This window comes from Muscardinus avellanarius (assembly GCF_963383645.1).
Source record: "Muscardinus avellanarius genome assembly, chromosome: 20".
In the NCBI taxonomy this organism is placed as follows: domain Eukaryota; kingdom Metazoa; phylum Chordata; class Mammalia; order Rodentia; family Gliridae; genus Muscardinus; species Muscardinus avellanarius.
In genome coordinates this window covers 8,593,461-8,617,309 of record NC_137806.1, presented here as the reverse complement: position 1 = coordinate 8,617,309, position 23,849 = coordinate 8,593,461, and the positions used below count along the sequence as shown (strand labels likewise).

At 43.4% G+C, this 23,849-nt stretch overlaps 1 protein-coding gene across 31 annotated transcripts in view; it reads left to right on the top strand.

Annotated features, from left to right (window-relative positions):
- ABI1 (abl interactor 1) overlaps positions 1-23,849 on the top strand; it is a gene marked incomplete at both ends in the record, with an annotated part of 82,121 nt that overhangs the window by 45,368 nt on the left and 12,904 nt on the right. For 11 of the 31 annotated variants that reach the window (XM_080716965.1, XM_080716964.1, XM_080716957.1 and 8 more), the window contains 4 exons: positions 8,046-8,222; positions 13,349-13,449; positions 15,101-15,241; positions 19,972-20,072. In XM_080716965.1, coding sequence (XP_080573091.1) covers positions 8,046-8,222; positions 13,349-13,449; positions 15,101-15,241; positions 19,972-20,072 — 520 coding nt within the window. Of the gene's footprint in view, positions 1-8,045; positions 8,223-12,403; positions 12,419-13,348; positions 13,450-15,100; positions 15,242-19,971; positions 20,073-20,909; positions 20,988-23,849 lie in introns of all 31 variants that reach the window. The other 20 variants (XM_080716958.1, XM_080716967.1, XM_080716960.1 and 17 more) reach the window with 4 other exon arrangements.

The following is a 23,849-nucleotide window of genomic DNA, read 5'->3' as shown; positions in this document are numbered from 1 at the left end:
AGGGAAACAGTTAAAAAAGATATGAAAGGCATCCCCCCAAAAGTAGCTCTTTACATTTTATAATATCAGTGACTATATCAGATAATCCTCAAAGTTACTGAAGGTGGTCACAAATGAATTTATTTATTTATTTTTGCAGTACTAGGGATTAAATCCAGGGGTGCATTCTACCTCCAGGTTCCACCCCCAGCCCTGTTTTTTATTCTTTATTTTAAAACAGCGTCACACTAGGTTGTGAAGGGCCTTACTTAAGTAGCTGAGGCTGGATGCAAACCTGCGATCCTCCTGTCTCAGCCTCCCAAGCACTGGAATTAAGAGTGTGCGACACCAAGTCGGCCTGAATTGTTTTGTTATAAAACAGTTGTTTTAGAACTGTGAAGCGTCTGGGATTTTGTCCTCTATGCAGACTAAGAAGTTAATCTGCCAGCTTCAGAGATACTACTGGAAGAAGTGAAACTTAGGGGTCAGAGCCGTAGGCCTTTACTCCTGAGAATAGTGGGAGCCAGAGTGCTGTCCGTTTCCCAAGCCCTCCGCGACGTAGAGCGTGTGGGGAACGGCGATGCCTCTCTTGAAATACAGTCTGCAGAGGAGAGAAACCTCTGGCTTGGGGAACCCAGACTCTTATAATGACCACTAAGGGTATCTGACCAAAGTTTTCTTAGAGATACCATCTTTATTTTATTCAACAGTAAACAAAGCTGCCTGTTACTCCTGCGGGACACACTTGAGGACTGTTTTCTGTACAGACATTTTAACAAGACAGCATGGCACAAAGAGAATCAGTGCTGCTCTCACAGGATGTGCAGAAGCAGGGCAGGCCCGGGCAGAATGAAGTGCTTTCCAGGGCTGGTCACCTCTGCTCTCTGTACTTGGCATCTGATAAGATTTCCCCTGAGTACACAGCTTCATTGGTCACTGGTTAACCTTCACAACAGAGGGACTAGATCCACTCTGTTTTGGGGTGTGTGTGTGTGTGTTTAGTGGTACTGGGGGTGGAACCCAGGGCCATTAACTCCGAGCCATTCCCAGCCCTATTTTTTATTCTTTAGTTTGAAACAGGGTCTCACTAAGTTACGGAGGTGTTTTGGTATTTATTTATTTATTTATTTATTTGGTGGTACTGGGGTTCCTGGAAACCCTTCTACCTCTGGGCTATACTCCCAGACCTATTTTTTTTTTTATATTTTTATTTGGAAACAGGGTCTCTTAAGCCAGTGTGGCTGGCCTCGAACCCGTGCAATCCTCCTGTCCCCGCCGCCCACGCGTGAGGATTGCAAGGGTGCGCCACCACGCCTGGCACAGTTTTGGTTTTTAATAAGACATTAATTTAATTAAGGTTACTAGCAGGATGAGGTCGAACTCAGTATTGAGCCCAATTATGCTTCCCAGGGTCCGCAGCCAGCTGCATACACGTAGAGAGCCGTAGAGTCCGCCAAGGTCCGCAGCCAGCTGCATACACGTAGAGAGCCGTAGAGTCCGCCAAGGTCCGCAGCCAGCTGCATACACGTAGAGAGCCGTAGAGTCCGCCAAGGTCCGCAGCCAGCTGCATACACGTAGAGAGCCGTAGAGTCCGCCAAGGTCCGCAGCCAGCTGCATACACGTAGAGAGCCGTAGAGTCCGCCAAGGTCCGCAGCCAGCTGCATACACGTAGAGAGCCGTAGAGTCCGCCAAGGTCCGCAGCCAGCTGCATACACGTAGAGAGCCGTAGAGTCCGCCAAGGTCCGCAGCCAGCTGCATACACGTAGAGAGCCGTAGAGTCCGCCAAGGTCCGCAGCCAGCTGCATACACGTAGAGAGCCGTAGAGTCCGCCAAGGTCCGCAGCCAGCTGCATACACGTAGAGAGCCGTAGAGTCCGCCTGCGAGAGCAGGTGGCTTCGTGTGGAGCTTTCGCTGCCGACTTTCCCCTGGGCCCAAGGCGTTCATCTAGACGCCGCAGGACGTATTGCATAGGTTTGGCCGTATCTTGCAAGGAGGAAGTGTCAGGGCTCATTCATCATTCATGACAGTCCTAGCCAGGGAGCTGAAGCTGACCTGAATGTCCCAGGGCCAACATGATGTCACTGATTGCCTCAGCTCAAATCAGGGACAGGTATCAAACCTAATTGGATGACTTCCATTGAAGGAATAACTGCCTCGGAGTGCGCCTAATTAGCTCATCTCCGCCACTCAAGAATGCCTTACTTTAGAGAGAGCGCAGTTGTCTGTGAAGGGCATGGTCTGCTAACGGAGCTTCCGTAAACATTTGAAGGTGTCTTAGGGTCATCTAGTTAGAGAACACCGTATTTCTTTGGAGAGAGGCACGTTAATGTCTGTTATTCTTCTATACTAGAATTACGGTGAGGTTTCTCATTCCTTATAGGACCTGTGCTTCTACAGGAGCACACTGTTTTCAGTTAGCGCTCACCTCCCTCCTGTCCCCTGGTGGGGGCCACTTCAGTAAGGGTGCAAGGGCGGCAGTGTTTCCGTGCGGCTCCCAGATGGCTGCTTGGCCTTAGGCTTCCCAGTTCCGTTTGTCTAATTGAGTCTGGTACTTGTGTTCAGAGAGACTACCTAAAGGCAGCCAGTCCAATCTGTCCTATTTATCTGTGCCACCATCCAGGTGGCATTCATCTGCCCGTTGGCATGACTGCCAGCTTCTGGAGTGGGGGTAGAAGAGACGTGTACAGGCTTTGTGTGGGAGACGCAGGAGCTCTCAGGAGGCCCTTATGTGACTTTGAGGAGGCCATGCTCAGAGCCTGCTGGGCAGTGTGGGCACACCCTCCTGGTCAGTTAGACTTAAAACAGCTGCTGTCTGTGAAAGCTGCACCAGGGAATTTTCCAGGAGTGATCCCTCCTTTGTGTGCTTTTGCTTTGGGTTTGAATTTTTTGTTGTTGTTGCTGAGGAATTTTAGTTGGTCTTTGAGGAGATTGTTTTAGCTCTTAGCAATATAAGATGCATGTGGATATGAGAGAATATGGAAGGCCAGCAGATACACTGAGTTATAGCTCATTGTTGAATGATTTTTGTGATTAAAAAGCACACACCAGCTGGGCGTGGTGGCGCACGCTTGTAATCCCTGCACTTGGGAGGCGGAGACAGGAGGATCACACAGGTTCGAAGTCAACTGCGCTGGCTTAAGAGACCCTGTTTCCAAATAAAAATAATATAAAATAGGTCTGGGAGTGTAGCCCGGAGGTAGAAGGGTTTCCAGGAACCCCAGTACCACCAAAAAAAAAACAAAAGCACACACCATTGTCAGATTGCAGATGGTGTGTAAACTAAAGAACAAGGGCTCCGTGATGAGGCTAGAGTCAGCTGATGGCCTGGAATAGTAAAGCCAGGCCCTGTACTGGTCTTTGATGAAGAGGCACCAAGGCACCACTGCCGGCCAGAGGAGGTGTCAGGTCTCATGCAGCTGCCCTGCCAAGAGCAGGCAAAATTTTCCAGGGATGAGGTAGTATTTTGAGACAGGGTCTCAGCAAGTTGCCCAGGTTGGCCTCAAATCTGCAGATACTCCCGCTTCGTCCTCCTCTGAGTCCCTGGGGTCACAGGCTGCGCCAGCACACCCAGCCCATCAGGGTTGCTTTTCTGTTTTTTTAAGTAATACATCTGAGTCAGAGCTGGGTGTGTTGGCGCGCACTTGCCATCCCAGTACTTGGGAGGCTGAGACAGGAGAGTCGCAGGTTCGTGGCCAGCCTCAAGTACTTAGTGAGGCGCTCTGCAACTGTGTGAGACTCTCTTTCAAAATAAAGAATAAAAAATAGGGCTGGGGATGTAGCTCGGAGGTAGAGGTCCCTGGGCTTAATCCTTAAGCAAAAACAACAACAACAATAACAACAACAACAACAACAAAACCCAAAACAGAAAACTAATACACTTGAGTCAACAACTGGCCACATTGCTTTCTGGTAGAGGGGATATGTTTTATACCCTTTGGTTAATTTGGGATTAATCTGCATACTGGAATTACTATTTTTAGGAGTCCTCCATAACCTGGGATATTTGTTGCTATCTTACCAAGGTAACATCTATTACATTCTTGACCATTTTCAATACTAGGGCTAGGGCAATAAGAGCTGACTGCAAGAATCTTCTAGGTTCTTTGAGCTAGGTTCTCATTTTCCAGTGAATCAACTTCATTAACATTTTAATCTCAGGCCAGGCGTGGTGGCGCACGCTTGTAATCCCCGCGCTTGGGAGGCGGAGACAGGAGGATCATGCATGTTCGAAGCCAGCCGTGCTGGCTTAAGAGAACCTGTTTCCAAATAAAAATATAAAAAAATAGATCTGGGAGTGTAGCCTGGAGGTAGAAGGGCTTCCAGGAACCCCAGTACAACACACACACACACACACACACACACACGCACGCACGCACGCACGCACGCACACACACACACACACACCAAACAAACAAACATTTTAATGTGTCAGTTCACAAGAGCAAGAGTCCATAGATGGATGGGGTTTGTCTTGGGAACATTTCTTGTGCAGGGCCAGTGCTTTCTCGTAGTAGCAGGACCCTCTACCAGAATATGCTGAGGCCTTGCTCATGGTGACTCATGCTTGTAATCCCAGTACTTGGGAGGCTGAGACAGGAGAGTCGCAGGTTTGAGGACAGCCTTAGTAAGAAGTGAGACTCTCCTCAACCTGGTTGAGACGCTGTTTCCAAATAAAAATAAAATTGGGCTGGGAATGTTGCTGGGAGGTAGAATGCCCCTGGGTTAAGTCCCTTGTACCATTAAAAAAAAAATACTGAGGCCTTTACTGTTGTCTTTAGAGGACTGAATGTTGACAAAATGGACTGCAGAAGGAGAAGAACAAAGATAACTAGCTTTACCATTATTTAACCAGCATTAGTGTGCCTCACCCCTGCATATTCCCAAACAAATTAGCTGAAGACTTTCTGCTTCTGCTCACAGGAGCTGCAGTGTTTCTTGCTTTTCACACAGTGTAGACACGCATCTCCGTTGTCTGAAAAGGGACAGAACTGTGCGTGCTCCACCAGACAAAGCTTAGTTCTAGCTGTTCATGGGACAGGCCTGCCAGGCTGATCGTCAGCTTGGTGAAGTTCTTCCATCTGGAGGAGAGTTGGCAGTAACTAGGACATCATCGTCCAGGCTGTTGTCTTTGAGTCTACCTACTTCCTGGGACTCGGCCTGAAATGCTCTCTTCAATTCTGCTTCATTAACAGACAGTCAAGTGGAGGGGCCATTTACCAGCACCTCATAAACATTCCCAATTCCAGCCCATCAGCCTTTCATTCTGTCACTAGGAGACTTTTGTCTCTGTCAGCATTATATTTTCATTGCCAAAACTGTCCAAAATTGTGAAGGGTCTGAGATTCTAAGCTAACAGATGAGCCTTGCACAACTTCATGGGTTCTGCTGGAAGACAAGAGACCCCTGGGGCAGAGACAGAGGATAGCCTTATTTAGGGCATTGCTAGCAACCAGTGTCAGCATTTGTACCAGGTAACCAGCCCATTCCCACAGGCTCTTGACTACCGGGAGGGTCAAGCCAGGCCTTGTTCTGGGGCTTACGTTATCTTTCTTATATTTGGCGGTAAACAAGCCTGCCTCTAGCTCTCCCAGGAGACAGGTGTTCTGAGACCTTGTACTGTGAAACTCTCCAGAACAAAGGGCCTTAGTGCCACTTCTCACACCACTGCAGGATTGCTAGACACCCCTGCAGAGTTGTCCTCCTGGGAACTGAACCCAGGGGCTTTCTACCTCTGAGCTACAAAATAGGGTCCCACTAATTTTTTGAGGCTTGCCAAGAACCCGTGAACCTCCTATCTCAGCCTCCCAAGTATTTCCATCTGGAGGAGAGTTGGTCTGGGATTACAGGCATGCACCACCACACACACGCCCGGTTGGCATAACATTTTTTTTAATTACAAGTTCTTTCCAAATTAATTAAAAGATTCTTATGATATACAATATAATCTATAATTGTTTTGGGGGGAGTGGGGGTGAGTGGGTCTGGGGGATTGAACCAGGGTCTTTTTGCATGCTAAACTTGGGATTTGCCACTGAGCTGCAAACTCAGCCCATGTTAGAATTTTAATTGTTTTAGGCATGACATCAAGCGTTTCTTTTCATGGACAGATCTTTGCTCCTCTCTTGCTTCGGTTCCCTTTGGTGTAGTTTGGAATCCTGGGCCTTTTTTCACCTTGTCTATCATAGCTTGTTGGCCATTTTTCCTTCACTCCGCACCTCTTGTTGGGGATTTTAAAAAAGTACAGATGTGCCGGGCGTGGTGGCGCACGCTTGTAACCAGCATTTGGGAGGGTGAGGCCTGAGGATCGCGGTTCATGGACAGCCTCAGCTACTATTGAGTGAGGCCCTCCGCAACTTAGTGAGACCCTGTTTCAAAATAAAAAATAGGGCAGGGGGTATAGCTCGGAGGTCGAATGCCCTTGGGCTTTTAAATGTTGATGACTAAATAAAAATATTTTAAATTTATTTTTATGGTTAATATTATCATTTTTTGTGCTGCTAAGGATGGAACCCAGGTCCTTGCATGTGGTAGGCAAGCATTCTCCACCACTGAGCTATATCGTCCCAGCCCTCCAAAGGGCCTTTTGTTTTTTAAACCTGATATAATGGGTAGGGAGGCACATGCTTGTAATCCCAGTGACTAAGGAAGCTGAGGCGGGAGGATTGCAAGTTTGAGGCCAGCTTTGGCAACTTGAGACGGTATCTGAAAATAATAAAAGGTTAGAGATACAGATCAGTGGTAGAATACCCATGGCTTCAATCCCCAGTACTGGGGTTGGGGGGTGACTTCATAGGTCATTAGTGGGTAGGCAATGCCCAACAGTACATAGGCTGCTTGCTGACATTTTATATAATCCTTGCCTTTATTATTATTTTTTAATGTATTTGCCTGCAGCTTGCATGGTTCTTTCTGTCTTTAATAATTTCCATATCTGTCTTCTTATTGAATCCAGGAGAGTTCAGCCTCTGAGCTACACCCCCAGCCCTTTTTATTATTTATTTATTTATTTATTTATTTTTGTGGTACTGGGGATGGAACCCAGGGGCATTTCACCTGTGAGCTACACCCCTAGTCTTATTTTTTATTCTTTATTTTGAAACAGGGTCTCACTGAGTCGCAAAGGGCCTCACTAAGTAGTAGCCGAGGCTGGCCGCGAACCTCATTGATCCTCCTATCTCAGCCTCCCTCCTATCTCAGATTCTCAAATGCTGGGATTACATGTTGCGCACCACACCCGGCTTGGCCCTTTTTATTTTTTTGTTTTGAAGTGAGGTCTCACTAGGTCTCACTAAGTTGCTGAGGCTGGCCTTGAACTTGTGATCTCTTGTCTTAGTCTCCCAAGTACTAGGGTAATAGGTGTGTTGCCCCAAGTCCAGCTGACATAGCTCCTCTTTAAGGCCTTTACTTGAACTTCTGAACTGGGTTAGGTACCTTGCTGTCAACAACTTTATAGTAATTTCAATAGTTTGTGCATGTGTCACTGTAGCACTTACCTCATTGTGTTGTTCACTGATTTCTTTTTAGTCTTTGCTTACTGAATAAGCTACTCGGAGCAGGACCCTTTCTCCTTTCACCTATCTCAAGATTTTTTTTTTTCTTTTTTTTTCTTTTTTGGTGGTACTGGGGATGGAACCCAGGGGCCTTCTACCTCCGGGCTACACTCTCAGACCTATTTTATATTTTATTTGGAAACAGGGTCTCTCTCTCTCTTAAGCCAGCTGAGGCTGGCTTCGAACCTGCATGATCCTCCTGTCTCAGCCTCCCAAGCGCGGGGATTACGCCACCACGCCCGGCTTCACATATCTCAAGATTTTATGAAACAAATTGTTCTCTTTCCAAGTTGTTTTAGAATCAGATCTGTTAGTTTGTGTTTTTAATCACTTCCAAGTATTCTCTGCTTGGAACCTTGAGGAAAATAATTTGCTTAATTTTGAAGGTAAAGATAGAGTGTTCACTGGAAAACAGACATGTGGCACTTTCATGGTCCAGCCTGTACGGGGACATTGTATATATTACTTACGCTACCAAATAATACTTCTCTTGCTTTGTTCGACTTTGAAATATAGACTGTGGATATTCATAAGGAGAAAGTGGCTCGAAGAGAAATTGGTATTTTGACAACAAATAAGAATACATCAAGAACTCACAAAATAATAGCGCCTGCAAACATGGAGCGCCCTGTAAGGTATATTCGGAAACCTATTGACTACACAGTCCTGGATGATGTGGGCCATGGCGTCAAGGTAAGCATTTTATATTACATTAACGTGAACTAATTTGCACACGTAATAAATATTTTGGGTAGGAAATGATGGTAAAATATGTCTGGATAGGAACAATGACAGTAAAGATCATTTTCTTACTTAGATTCTCTTTAGCTAGCATTAACTAGCATTATAATTTTCATGGAATACTTACTTAATATTAGTTACATATTTTAAGCTTGGAGCTATGCTTAGAAAGATATTAGAACTTGAAAAAAAAACTGAGCTGGGCGTGGCGATGTTACACATTTTTGAGGACAGTCTCAGCAAGTAGTGCGACTCATCAACCTAGTGAGACCTGGTTAAAATAAAATTGGGCTAATGGTGTAGCTTGGAGGTAGAATGCCCCTGGATTCAATCCCTAGCATCCCAAGAAAGAAATTAAAGCAACAAAACTAGATGTTTTCCAAAATTAGTTTAGAAAATAAATTATAAATCTGTTTGTTCTTTTATTTCTAAATGTATATGGATGATTGTGTACCCGTGTATATATGGATATAGTCCTAGCAACTTATAAAAATCAAAATTATATGAAATTTTGCCATTTGTTCTCCCCTGGGGGAAAAAAAAGCACAAGTCTCTTAGGAGAGAGATGCTTTCTTGCCCGTGTGCATCTGTAAGCATGGCAGAATTAGATAAATTCGAAGAGTACCAGCAGTCTGTCAGATTTTAGTATTCCTGTGTCATTTTGCAAGTGTGTGGATAACCTAAATTCTGTAGCCATCTCTGTTCAGGGCATGTTATTTATCTGAAATGTGGTGTAGGGCTTAGTATTTCTCTGAAATGTGGTAGTAACTTTCCTCTATAATCATTCTTTGATTTTGTTTGTAGTCTTAAAAAAAGTTTTGTTTTTTGGTACTGGGGATTGAACTCAGGGGCATTCTACCTCTGAGCCATGCCACCAGCCCATTTTGGTTTTTTGTTTTCAAACAGGATCTCAATATGTTGTTGAGTCTCAGCACATCACCGAGGCTGTCCTTTTTTTTTTTTTTTGGTGGTACTGGGGTTCCTGGAAGCCCTTCTACCTCCAGGCTACACTCCCAGACCTATTTTTACATTTTTATTTGGAAACAGGGTCTCCTAAGCCAGCGCGTGCGGCTGGCTTCGAACCTGCACAGTCCTCCTGTTTCTGCCTCCCAAGCACGGGGATTACAAGTGTGCACCGCCACACCCAGCACCGAGGCTGTCCTTTGAACCTGCGTTCCCTCTGTCTCAGCCTGCCAAGTACTGGGGGTCAGGCATGCACCACCATGCCTGGCTCCAAACACTTTATAATAATTTTTGAGGAGTCAGCTAGCATCTTGAATGTTTTTCTAACTAGTTGGTCCGACTAGTGCTGTTGCAGGATTTGCATTCTTCATTTTTGGGTTCTTGGGTGAGTGAGGAGCATAGCCAGCAACACTGAAATTTATTCTGTGCTTCTCCGATACTTTTGCAATTTCTCCTTCATTTCATGATGGAAGTATTATGTCAAGTTGGAACAGTTTCCACACATAGAGACTGCTTGTTGTTTCCTGTGTTTTTTATCCAGGGTTGTAGATGGACGTAAAAGAGGCTACTTTGACTGTTTAGATCCTTGTTGGTCATCTTAGGACACACGTACACACACTTGCACATTTTATCTGTACACGTCACTCACTCACGCACTTCTCTCCCTTCCCTTTTGCCACATCTTGGTTTTCTTCCTACCAAAACAATATTCACTAAAAAATGCTGTCCTTAATAGAGGTGCATATCCTCCATTATCACAGCCCACCACTAATAACTGTGTGTTTAAAATACAATACTTAGAAGAATAGAAGATGAATTTGACTTTTAAGAGGAAATTCTGGGTAAGAAAATTAACTATGACATCATCTATGTGTTCTTCAGAACACAGCGTAATCTAAGCTGAAATTTGGACATATGCTTCCTACCATAATATACATATTGGACATTTAAAAAAATTGTTTAAGTTCAAAAAAACATTATTAGCTGTGAGATTATAGTAATGTATGTTAAGCTATTGAGATTGCTGAGCCTAGTGGTACATGCTTGTAATTCCAGCAACTCCGGAGGGTAAGGTTGGAGGACCACGAGTTTGAGGGCATCCTGGGCAACATGGTGAGCCCCTGTCTCAAAATAAAAGGACGGGGATGTAGCTCCCCAGTACTGAAAGAAAGGAAATAAAACAAAAAAATGGAGATCACTTCTTGTACTCCCCAACCTCAGCACATTTACACATACTAACACATTAATAGAGGTTGCTGAGGTTGAGAGAGCGCTAAAGGGGACCCTTACGGAGGAGCAGAGTTCAACCACAGTTTTCCTAGTCTAATTCTTACTTGGTTTTTGTTACTGGGGATTGAATCCAGAGGCATTCTACTTCTGAGCTCTATTCACAGTCCTATTTTATTTTTATTTTGAAACATAACATGGTTTATTGCTGAGGCTGTCCTTGAGCCTGCCATCCTCCTGTCTCAGCCTCCCAAGTACTGGGATTACAGGCGTCACCACCACGCCCAGCTCCAGTCAAGATTCTTTTCTTTACCAGTTTCACACTCCACTCTCTTTTGGGGGAGGAGGTTCTTGAACTTGAGTCAAATGAGAGAAGATGTGTGAGCATATTTAGATTTATTTTGCTTATTTAAAGATAATTATCATTCTGTAATAACACACACATGAGATTATGTATTAATATGTAATATGCTATAATCAGTATGTGCATCTAACATAGTATATACATTACTATATCTTATCCTCAAAGATACAATGTTAGTTACATTTAGTTTCCTAGATCCAGGTGTGAAATGGTCAGGTAGGGTTACAGACATTGTTTTCTAATGAAAGGGAGCAATGTCATTTTAAGCAAACAGAAAGGAGTACAAAATTTCTGGCACAACATTGCATAGTGAAAATATGTACAATACAAAGCAAATTTCTCCATATGAAAGGAATGATTTCCTCTAATGTTGCCTTTACAGTCACCTGAAAAATGATTGCTACTTAGAGTGGCAGATGTTATGGAAAAAACTTGACCCCATAGCTGTAAGACGCAGGACTCGAGGTGGAAGATTGTTCTTCCGTAATGGCTTAGTATGACGAGCGACGCTTTAGGACTTCGCACATTGTTACATGCGAGGCGAACGTGACAGCCATACACCGCAGAAACCAGCTGCACATTGTTGTGTGTGTGTAGGCTGGCTGTCTTTCATAGCTCACAGCAGCTCTTTTTTTTTTTGAATTTTGACTAAATTGGTTCAGAAAAAAGCTTAAAGCTAAAGCATCCTGTAACTTCGTATTAGTGTCGGCCTCAGGTTTTGTGTTCACAAGCTAGAAATGAGAGGGTTCTCCTGTGTGCATTTCCCTGTGTATCCATCCCCCAGAGTGTGGCTAGACTACTTACGCTGCATGATCATTTTATTTTTAAGCATTGAGGTGGTAGGTCCTTTCTGAATTTGGAAGCAACCTGTGATTCTGAATTTTAGCATTTGCAGTTTATAGTTTTTTAAAATAATGCTATATACTACTATTTAAGTAATCAGTATTCATACTTGGACATTAATTATCCAATACAGTTTTAGCCATTATAGGCTAATGAATTGCTGCATTTGTATTGAAATCAAAGTTTTTTTTTTTTTAAATAATGTGTGACTCCTTTGGATTAGTTTGTCAGGACAAAATTCTGACTTAAGAAATTATTGGGCTTGTCGGGCGTGGTGGCGCACGCTTGTAATCCCTGTGTTTGGGAGGCGGAGACAGGAGGATTGCATAGGTTCGAAGCCAGCCGCGCGCTGGCTTAAGACACCCTGTTTCCAAATAAAAAATATAAAATAGGTCTGGGAGTGTAGCCCAGAGAAGGGCTCCATCCCCAGTACCACAAATAAATAAATAAATAAATAAATAAATAAATAAATAAATAAATAGAAATTATTAGGCTTGTATGATTGACTTAATTGAGTGGTGGTTTCCTTATGAATGTATATTTTTTAAAAACAATGCGAAATACTTGAATAGTTCCCAAGTAATTATAGCTGTTTCTTTACAAAATATTCGAAATGTGGCCAGATAAAAGCTTATTAACACAAAGTGAGTAACTATAAATGTAAATCTGTCCTATCAGATATAACTTATCTAGAATTAATTTCTACTTTTTCCCCCCTTTTTTTGCCAACGTAAAGTGGCTAAAAGCCAAGGTAAGAGATACTACTTATCATTTGATCCACGATATTTCCTCTATATTGATAGAGGCTGCAGAGTCACTAAAATTTGAAAATCCTCCTCGTGTCTGTCTGCTTTTCCCTGTAGGATTTGTGTAGATTAAATATACTCCAGCTCAGTTCAAATCAGCAGCGTTGAGCTTGGCTGTGCCAGCGTGTCAGAGGCGTCTTGGCCTTCGCACCAACCCAGGAACATTAATCTTGCTAACACTTACTGCTTTGCTCATTTGTGGATAGTCACCTTGCTGTCATTGACTTACAGTGAGGTTTCCCAGACATCGCACGCGACTTTGATACTGAATTGTTAGGTATATGATTTTTCAGATGGGTATTTTAGCAGACCGACAGTGAGATCTGCAGTTTATGTACACATTTCAGAAATTTAAAAAACTCATTACTGGAGTACAGATAAGTTTGATTTTAGTGAAAATATTTAACAATAAAATAATATATAATAGCCAATAATCTCATCAGTTTTTGCCATAAATTGATGTGAATGGCACAAAATAATAGGAAGGAATGAGTGCAGGGGTTCTATGATTTTTTCAAAAAGGTAGCACCAGCTGGGCGTGGCGGTGCAGGCCTGTAATCCTAGTACTTGGGAGGCTGAGACAGGAGGATCACAGGTTTGATAGCAGCTCAAGCAAGTAGTAAGACTCTCATCAACCTTTTGAGACCCTGTTTGAAAATAAAAAAACTGGGGGTAGAGCTTGGAGGTAAAATGTCCCTGGGTTCAATCCCAAGTACAAAAAGAAATTAAGATAAAATTTATAGTACCAAAGTCTTTATTAAAATTGTCTGGGAATCCTTTCTTCACATTCTGATATTAAAAAAATAATACGCGGTATTAAAACACCGAGAGAACAGTTTGATATAAAAATAAAAGCTCTTCTTTCCACATTTTAGCATGGAAATAACCAGCCTGCAAGAACTGGCACGCTGTCGAGAACAAACCCTCCCACTCAGAAGCCGCCAAGCCCCCCCACGTCAGGCCGGGGGACGCTAGGGTAAGGCTGAGCGCGCGCTGCAAAGGGTGGTTCACTAAAAGACGAGACGTTCTGTGATCTCGGCATCTGGACCTTCGTGTTGGGATGCTCTCCTGTGACACTTCCCTCACTAATTGATTTGGGGTCTCATTTCCTTGGACAGAATCCCAAATGAACCTGTCTGATTAATAATGTTTCCTACAGGAGTCTGTACTGGAACACTTCTTTGGTATTCTTTGTTGCAAACAAGCAACATTTATTTTGTCTTTAATTTTTCATTAGCTCTTAATCTGACATAACCTCAACAGGACTGAGCAGAGGGTTCCCTGTGTGTCTGTGTGCCCTCCGTGTGCTTACAGTGTTAGAAGTCGTCTGTGTTGCATAGTTTGGCTCAGCAGCCTGCAGCTCTTCTGCATCTTCTATCACATGGCACCTGAAACTTCCAGACTCTTAAGGGAACTGCTGCTGTGCTTGGCTGGCCATCAGCGCCCTTCACTCTAGGGGTCCTCAGGGGAGAGCCATTGGAAGGGCAGAAAAGGAAAGGGCAGCGTCTCCCTCCAATGAGGGTCTCAGAGTGCTAGATGTATTCAGCACTTGCCGAGACACCTCTGAAAGATTATCCTCCATTGCAGGTAACATTATATTAGATGTTTTGTTTTCATGGAAGGGTTAACAGTTAACTTTTTAAAGAGGATCTTGGCTGGGTGTGGTGGCGCATGCTTATATCCCAGCATTCAGGAGGCTGAGACTGGAGGATCGCGGTTCGCGGCCAGCCTCAGCTACTTCGTGAGGCCCTCTGCAACTCAGTGAGACCCTGCTTCAAAATAAAGAATAAAAAATAGGGCTGGGGGTGTAGCTCGGAGGTAGAATGCCCCTGGGTTCCATCTTCAATACCAATAAATTAAATAAATAGGATCTTAGTTTCCATTTTTATTATGTAACTCCTCTGCTCCTAAAAGAAACATGTCATGCTATTAAACAGAAAAGTAAAGATTACTTATTGAGAATTTAATGGTTTTACGTCTAGAATCAACACACTTCTGTATATTCCTGTATTGCGATAGAAATAGATTGCAAAAGAGGTATTTAGCTTGCTTTGTAAAGGATAATGGCTTGTTAGTGAATGAACTGGGAATAAAATACATTTCAGTGTTTTATATCTTTAAGTATTAAAAATCATAACAATTATTTTAATATTTAATTTTTAAATTTCTTTGCGGTACTGGGGATTGAACCCAAAGGTATTCTACCTCTGATCTATAGCCCAGCCCTATTTTTTTCTTTATTTTGAAACAGGCTCTGAGTTGCAGAGGGCCTGGCCAAGTATCTGAGGCTGGCCGCGGACCTGTGATCCTATCTCAGCCTCCTAAGTACTGGGAGTACCAGCATGCGCCACCATGCCTAGCTTTATAACAGTTATTTTTAGACCTAAGTTTAGAACTTTAAATTATTCTTCCTGTAGTTTTTCCTAAGAAAAAGTAGCAAATTTTAGTTTTTGTGTTAAAGTGACAAAATTCATATACCTTAGTTTAGAATATTTTAAAATTACAAATTATTTTATTTGATTTAAAATATTCTGTTATACATAGTCACAAAGGGACAGTGGCAAATTTGGAGTGGACATACTACTTTATCTTTCTTATTCTTTATTCCTTTCTGTATTCTTCTTTAGACGGAACACTCCTTATAAGACCCTGGAGCCCGTCAAGCCCCCAACGGTTCCTAATGACTACATGACCAGCCCTGCTAGGCTTGGAAGTCAGCACAGCCCAGGCAGGACGGCGTCCTTAAACCAGAGGCCGCGGACGCACAGGTGAGCCCTCGCTTGAGCGCCTGAACGTCTGACAAGTGTGTGTTGCTGCTGGGACAGACTCTTGCACTAATGTTCCATGTAAAAGTATGTCCCCATAAATGTGTGTAAATAATTCTGATTTTGTAGTTTTTAAAAATTTGTACTATCAACAGACAGAGATGAAGATGTATATTTGAACTGAAGCTGAAGGTTGTTTCTAAGTGGTTTTGCAGAGAGGCACAAGGTGGGTTGGGGGCTGTATGTAGTTCAGTGGTAGAAGGCGTGCTTAGCATGCTGGGGACCAAGAGCCCAGTGCAGTACCCCCTTGCAGGGCAACCACTTTTAAGTCTGTTTAGACAAAAGGTTAATGCCATAGAAATTATACATCCTTCAAACTAAGAGATTGGAGGAAATAAGATTTTGCTTACTTCTGAGGAAGAATTTCTTAACAGAGTTGATATACTAGAATGTGTGTATGCATTATAAAAAAAAGGTGCTAGAAATCAACTACCTAGGTTTTTAAAAACTTAGTTATAGAACCATAAGATATCCTGCAAAGTATATATTTTGTGGGTTAGTTAAAATTGAACTTTGATGTAACCATCACCCAGATCAGAAAATGAAACATTACCAATAACTCAGAAATCCCCAGTTATTTGCTGTTTCCCAGTTATTCCCTCTACTTTCTTTTTTTTTGTAAGTAGCCACTTTAATTTTGAATACCCTTCCTTTCTTCCTTTCTTTCTTCTTTCTTTCTTGTACTGGAAGTGGAATCCAGGGGCTTTTCTAACCTCCAGGCTATACTCCCAGACCTATTTTATACTTTATTTGGAAACAAGGTCTCACTAAGTTGCTGAGAACCTCACTAAGTAGCTGAGGCTGGCTTCGAACCTGTATGATCCTCTTGTCTGTCTCAGCCTCCCAAGTGCTGGGATTGCAAGCGTGCACCACCATGCCCTGCTTTTTATTCTTTATTTTAGAAACAAAATATTCTTTGTCCTCCAGTCTCAGCCTCCCAAGTACTGGGATTACAAGCGCACCACCTCACACAGCTAAATAGGGCATACCAGACTGTTTAAATGCTAGGTAATTACTATTGATTGCTGTTTTGCTGACATTGTAAATACACTGCTGTATTGCTAGCATATAGATACGTTATTTTTGTTTGTTTTTATTGGATTATTGGGTTAAAGCATGGTTTTCTTCTATAGTGGAAGCAACATTACTTTAATCATGTTTAAAAACTAGTTATTATGTGGGCGTGGTGATGCACGCTCGTAACCCGAGTACTTGGGAGGCTGAGACAGGACGATTGCAAGCTTGAAGCCAGCCGTAGCAGCTTTGTGAGACCCTGTTTCCAGATAAAATATTAAATGGGTCTGGAGGTGTTGCCCGGAGGTAGAATGCCCTTGGATTGCATTCGCAGTGCCACAGAAAACAAAAACAAAAAACTTGTTATGAGTTACTTCATTGGAGCCGGGTACAGGCCGTCATCCAGTACTTGGGAGGCTGAAGCAGAAGGACTGCAGGTTTGAGCACAGCCTCAGCAGTGTATCAGGACTCTCAGGAACCTAGTGAGACTCTGTTTCAAAACAGCAAATAAAAGGGCTGTGGATGTAGCTTGGTGGTAGGATCCCCTGGGTTTAATCCCAGCACCAGTAAGAGAAAGCTCTTTATTTTAGGAGTTGATTCTGTTAGAACAAGGTCAACAAGCGTTCCTATAAACTGCCAGATTGTCAGCGTTTTAAGGTCTGCAGGCCACGTGGTCTTTGTGACTACTGGGTTTTGTCATGTGGCACGAAGGCAGCTCTAGGCAGTATGTAAATGAGCAAGTGCGGCTTTGTGCTGCAGTACAGCTTTATTTATAGCACCGAAAGTGGAATTTCATATAATATTAATGTGTTGCAAAATACTCCTTTTTATTTTTTCCAACTATTTAAAAACGTGAAATATGTTCTTAGCTCACAGGCAAAAATCAGGAAGTTGGCCAGTTTTAGCACACGGGCCGTAATTTGCCAACCCCTGTTTTCTAGACGTGAGCTAGTCATTGTAGAGGAACTTCGTAAGTGCAGAAATAGTCGTGTGTCCGCGATGCGTGTGGCACAAAGCCCAGTGCTAGTCGCTGGGCTTGTGGGATCTAGCAGGGACTAAGCTATTTGGTCATATCAGGGGCATTTTTTTCTCAATCCATTAACACAACAATCTGTAGATTTTGTGAGAAATGGAAAATCTTCTTCAGGCACTGAAAGCCCTTGCCTTTTGTGTTTTCGAGCTTATTGAGCAAATGTTGTTGATTTTAAAAGATAATATGAGCTGGGTGAGGTGGCTGTGCCTGTCCTCCCAGCTACTTGGGAGGCTGAGGCAGCAGCGTCACTTGAGTGCAGAAGTTCAAGGGCATTCTAGGCTACAGAGTGAGACCTTGTCTCAAAAACCAGCCGGCCAGCCAGCCAATCAGAATGTGGAGCTTCAAGCTGTATGCGCACTTATATATGTCATCACACATGTATGTGTGATGTGTGTGTGCATACATTATTATAAATACTTGAGGCTGGGACGTACCTTAGCAAAGCACTCACTTTGCAGGCACAATGCCCTTATTTGATCCCTAGTTCCAAAAAGACCAAAAAAAAAAAAAGAAGTAAAGAAGTCAGCCAAAAAGCCAAGAGTGGTGGCACATACATGTAATCAATCTCCATACTTGGGAGGCTGACACAGGAGAATTATAGGTTCGAGAACTGTCTCAGCAAGAAGTGAGGCTTGCATCAACCTAGTGAGATCCTGTTTTCAAATAAAAATTAAATAGGGCTGGGCGTAGCTCAGTAGTAGAATGCCCCTGGGCTCGATTCCCAGTACCACAAAACATATACATCTGGATAGCGTAGGATCTTATATTTTACTAAAAACACCGAGGTGGTGCCAGGTCTCATAGCTAAAAGGACAGTAGAGCCATAGGAAGTGCAGTAATAGGGAGTTACTGTGAGTTTATTTAGCAATAACTGTTCTAGAATCTTGATGATGAAAGTATACTCTGTGTGTGTGTGTGTGTGTGTGTGTGTGTGTGTGTGTGTGTGTGTGTGTGAATTGAACCCAGCAGCACTCTGCCTCTGAGCTACACTCTCAGCCCTTTTTAATGGTGAGACAGGGTTTCACTAAGTTGCTGAGGGCCTTGCTAATGCTGGCTGTGAACCTGTGATCCTCCAGTGTCGTCCTCCTAAGCACTGGGATTACAGGCGTGTGCCGTCACACCCAGTTTACAGTCTTTTTATATTATTTCAGACCAGGATCTCTAGCATCTTACACATTCTTTTTTCTAGGGTCCATTACACTTCTTGCAGTGCTGGGGGTCCGACCTGTGACGTTCCTCATGTTAGGGAAATCTCTTCCACCGAACCCTACGCTTAACTACAAGTTCCACAACAACGCGATTCTTGCCTGCCTTTCTCATTGCTCTTTATAAATTTTAAATACACATGCCTGCTGGGTGTGGTGGTGCGCACCTGCAATCCCAGTACTTGGGAGGCTGAGACAGGAGGATCACAGGTTCGTGGCCAGCTTCTGCAGTTTAGCGACGCCCTGTTTCAAAATAAAAATAGGATTGGGGCTGTAGCTTGGAGGTAGAATGTCCCTGGTTCAATCTGCAGTACCACAAAATAAGCAAGCACACACACTTGTCAACTTACTAGACTAAGGTATTTTATTGGTCATACATTTCTCAAAAGAGAGAGTTCTGAGTACTGTATTACTATGTTGGCTTCAGATGTTGAAAAACTAGAATGAAACACTAGAACCACATCAGGTATATACAGTGAATGCTTACAATGAACCGTTTAAAACTTTTCTTGTGGAGCTGAGTGTGGGTGCACACCTGTAATCCCGGCACTTGGGAGGCTGAGGTAGAAAAACCACAGGTTTGCGGACAATATCAGCAAGTAGTGAGACCCTCATTAACCTAACAAGACCCTGTTTCAAAAAAAAAGAAAAATAAGGCTGGGGATATAACCTGGAGGTAGAATCCCCTGGGTTCAATCCCCAGCACCACCAAAATAAAGAAATAAATACACAGACTTTCTTGTGCATGTACATACCTGCATCATAAAGAGAGTCGCTAGTGGCCTTGCGGCGGGGTTACTTTATCTTCTCTCTTTTTTGAGTCAGTGTCTTTTTTTTTTTTTTTTTTCCTTCTTGGGTTTGGGGATAGAACTCAGGGGCATTCAACCTCCGAGCTACACCCCCTGCCCTAATTTGTATTCTTTATTTTGAAACCAGGTCTCACTGAGTTGCAGAGGGCCTAAGTAGCTGAGGCTGTCCGCGAACCGCGATCTTCCAGGTCTCAGCCTCCCAAATGCTGGGATTACAAGCGTGCGCCACCACGTCCGGCATTTGAGTCAGTGTCTTACCTTGTTTTTTTTTTGGTGGTACTGGGCTTCCTGGAAGCCCTTCTACACTCCTCGACCTATTTTATACTTTTTATTTTGAAACAGGGTGCCTTAAGCCAGCACGGCTGGCTTTGAACCTGCGCGATCCTCCTGTCTCCGTCTCCCAAGTGCAGGGATTATAAGCCTGCGCCACCACACCCGGCATGTCTTACCTTGTTGCCCAGGCTGGGCCTGAACTCCTGGACTCAGCGATCCTCCTGCTTAGCCTTCCAGGTGGCTGGGTTAGCTGGGACCATAGGCACGGGCCACCCCTCCAGGCTTACAGTGGGGGTGATCCGTGGGCTGGCTTCACCCCTGTCCCTTTCTTCTCTGCAGCGGCAGCAGTGGCGGCAGCGGAAGTCGTGAGAACAGCGGGGGCAGCAGCGCCGGCCTCCCGATCGCGGTGCCCACGCCGTCCCCGCCCACGGTGGGGCCAGGTACGCAGTACGCGCTCGCGAGGCGGAGATGACGTGGTCATATTAGATTTATCATTTATTCACTTCATGGTTATGCTAGAAGAAAGGCTAGTTACAAATTTAACAGTATTCTAGACTCATTTTCACAAAGTCTGAGGGTTTTACCAGCTTCCTCCTTACACACACGGCTTTGTTACATGGCTCTTGGACCCTCTTGCCTTAGTATGCTTGTCTTGAGCACTCGGCAAGATGACATTGCAATAGCAGTGAGTATTGTCTGATGCCAGCTGAAGGGTGGTGAGCACGGTGAACTGTGTTCGAAGGTCTTGATGCCACCTTCTGGGCTGCTGTTCCGCCTGTGGTCTTTGCAGCTCTGTGACTCTCTGTAATTGTGTCTGACATCAGTATATATTTCAGTGATGTGCAGTGAATGTACACGAGATTAAAGTAGGAAAAGCTCTTTGCTTCTTAGGAGGTACACAAATTTAAGATGTCTTTGGAGAGCGTTTAATTAGCCCCTCGATTTTTAATAAATGGAGGGTTTTTATAGTGTCAAGATGTACATTTTAAAATTAAATATAATAATGAAGAATGTGAGGGGAAAATTTTTTAGCTTCTTAAGCATATTATTGAAGGAGGGAAACCTACTTCATTCAAGCACTCATATTTTATAGTTAATAGTTAAAAACTCAGTGGCCTTTTTGCCTAGCACAGTTCTTTTTCATTTGAACAAGCTTTACATATGGGTGTCTCATTTTCTTTTTTTCTTCCTTCCAATATATTGTATTTTCCTGCTGCTTCAGAGTGTTTCGTTCTCTTTTCTTGTGCTCTGACCTGAATTATAAACTATTTTGCTAGAGAACATTTCCGGCCCTCCTCCTGGAGCCCCGCCAGCGCCTCCTCTGCCTCCGCCTCTGCCAGGGAGCACTGTGACGGGTGAGACTGCGCAGCCAGGGCGGCCGAGCTGTGCTCAGCGCAGTAGCTCCTCCGGAGCAAGTAGACTGCTGGCTTCCGTAGTTATTAGGTCTTAGATGGTACTGCGGAGGCTAGACTGGTAAACCTAATTTATACTAATTTCTACTGGTGCAAAGCCTCTGACCTTACATAGTATGCAAATACAAAATAACCTTTTCTGCAATATGAGATGCCTGGATGTATGTCTATAACCAGCCTGCCGTGGTTTTCATTTGTTGTTTGTTGAGGTTTTTGAAGAATTATAGCAGTGATTGTTGAAAAATTTTTTCTAGGTTGGCACTGCAGTCTCCTCTCCCCCTCTGTGAAACTTGCTCTAGAACTCTCTGGTAGATACAGCAGGACAAGGACTGCGTGGCTGCGGGGATAGGAGGGAGAGTGGAAGGGGCATGTGGTGGCATTCCCCTGCTGGCCTGGGGGCCACGTGGGAAGGGCTTTGTGACAGCTGAGAAGGCTGCCACAGCAGGCTCTCGAGAATGCACGCCAGCTCTTCCTGGGGTGGGGAGGGCGAGACTGCCTATGACTAGATCCACATACAGTCGGTATAAAGACCACCTAAGCCAGGTGTGGCGGCCCACGCTTGTCATCCCCGCGCTTGGGAGGCCGAGACAGGAAGATTGCAGGTCTGAAGCCAGCCTCAGCAACTTAGTGAGGCTCTCAGCAATTTAGCAAGACCCTGTTTCAAAATAAAAAATAAAATAAGTCTGGGAGTGTAGCCCACAAGGAGAATACCCTTGGGCATCCTCAGTACCACAAAACAAAGCAAAAACATTTAGCCCAGAAAAATGTAATCTGGATAGAAATGTGTGAGACTTCAAATAATGAGGTTTGGTTTCAGGTTGGGTGAAATAAAGCCATCAGACAACACCATTCCAAAACATTTGTACAAGTCGGGCCCAGGCCTGTAATCTCAGTGCTTGGGAGACGGAGATAGGAGGAGCGCAGGTTTGAGGACAGCCTCAGCAAGTAGTGAGACTCTGAGCACCCTAGCGAGACCTTGTTTCAAAATTAAAAGAGAGTTGGAGATTGGCTTGGAGGTAGAATGCCTCTGGATTCAATCCCTGGTACTAAAAAAAAAAAAAAAAAAAGAAAAAGAAAAGAAAAAAAATTGCACATATATACAAAAGAAATAGGTGGAAAGGAGATCATTGAAAAAAGATTTTGATAATAGAAATTATTGATTGAAAGTCTGTGTGGAAATAAAATGCCTTCAACCTAAATTTTCTTTTTCCCTTTCTAGAGCTGGGGATTGAACTCAGGGCCCTGAGCTACATTCTAGCCCTATATTTTATTCTTATTTTATTTAATTTTTTTAATTTTTTATTTTTCTGTGGTACTAGGGGTGGAACCCAGAGGCTTTCTACCTCCAGACTACACTCCCAGGCCTATTTTTTTATATTTGTTATTTGGAAACAGGGTCTCACTAAGGTGCTGAGCGCCTCACTACATAGCTGAGGCTGGCTTTGAACCTATGCGGTCCTCCTGTCTCAGCCTCCCAAGCGCAGGGATTACAAGCGTGCGCCACCACACCCGGCTTATTTTATTCTTTACTTTGGAACAGGATCTCATTAAGTTGTGGAGAGCATCATTAAGTAGCTGAGGTTGGCTATGAACCTGCGGGCTTCTTATTTCAGTCTCTCAAGTACTGGGATTACAAGTGTGAGCCACCATGCCCAGCCAGTTTTAATTTCTAATACAGTAATTACTTATAGCTACAATTCATTCAACAAAAGCTTTTAGGTTCTCTGACTTTTAAGTGTGGACCCTAAGACCAAAATTTTTGAAAATCATTGTCTTAAGAGCAATGGCTTTCACAGTGACATGCCCAGACCATCAACATCTGGGAACTAGTCAAAATTAAGCTTTCAGAGCCAAGCTTAAAATGTGTGGCGCATGCCTGCAATTCCAAGTTCTTCCGAGGCTGAGACAGGAGGATCGCAGATTCATAGCCAGCCGCTACAACTTGGTGAATCCCTACACAACTTAGTGAGACCCTGTTTCAAAATGGAAAGAAAAAAAGAAAGAAAGAGCACTAAATAACACATACAAATTATCCCATTATAAAAAGTTGTATATTTATAAAAACAATAATTATATTGCCTAAGGTTACATGTATGTATGATGAAAACTACTGTATGGAAAAGGGATTGTTTACCATACTTTGTGAGCTTGGGAATCCAGGAGAGCAGCACACAGGAAGATTCAGTGGCATTTGTAATACTGTATTTCTTGAGTTGGTTATTTATCTCCTTTAAAAATTAGTTGTACATGTATGTACTATGTAATATATATAGAAAGCTGGGTGTGGTGGTGCACACCTGTAATCCTCGTACTCAGGAAGCTGAGACTGGAGGAGTGAAAGTTTGTGACTAGCCTCAGCAATTCAGAGGGATGCTCCTCAGACTAGCAACAAAACCCGGGGTGGAGCTTCAAGGTAGAATGTGCCTGGGTTCAAGTCCCAGTACCGTTCATGCACGAATGCTCACACACACACACACACACACACACACTCTCTCTCTGTATATATGTATGTATTATATATGGTATATTTAGTATATAATGTATATTTAGCACATATATGTTGTCAAATTAAATATATATGATATATACATATATATATATATAATATACAATTACATATATATCAGTCATATGCTGTTTGGCATTATTTTCTTTTGAAGTAAAATACTAAATCCTAAGCTGGGTGTAGGGGTACACACTTGTAATCCCAGTTACTTGGGAGGTTGAGACAGGAAGATCCCAGGTTGTGGCTAGTCTCAGCAACTTAGTGAGGCTCTCTAAGTTAGTGAGACCTTGTTTCAAAAA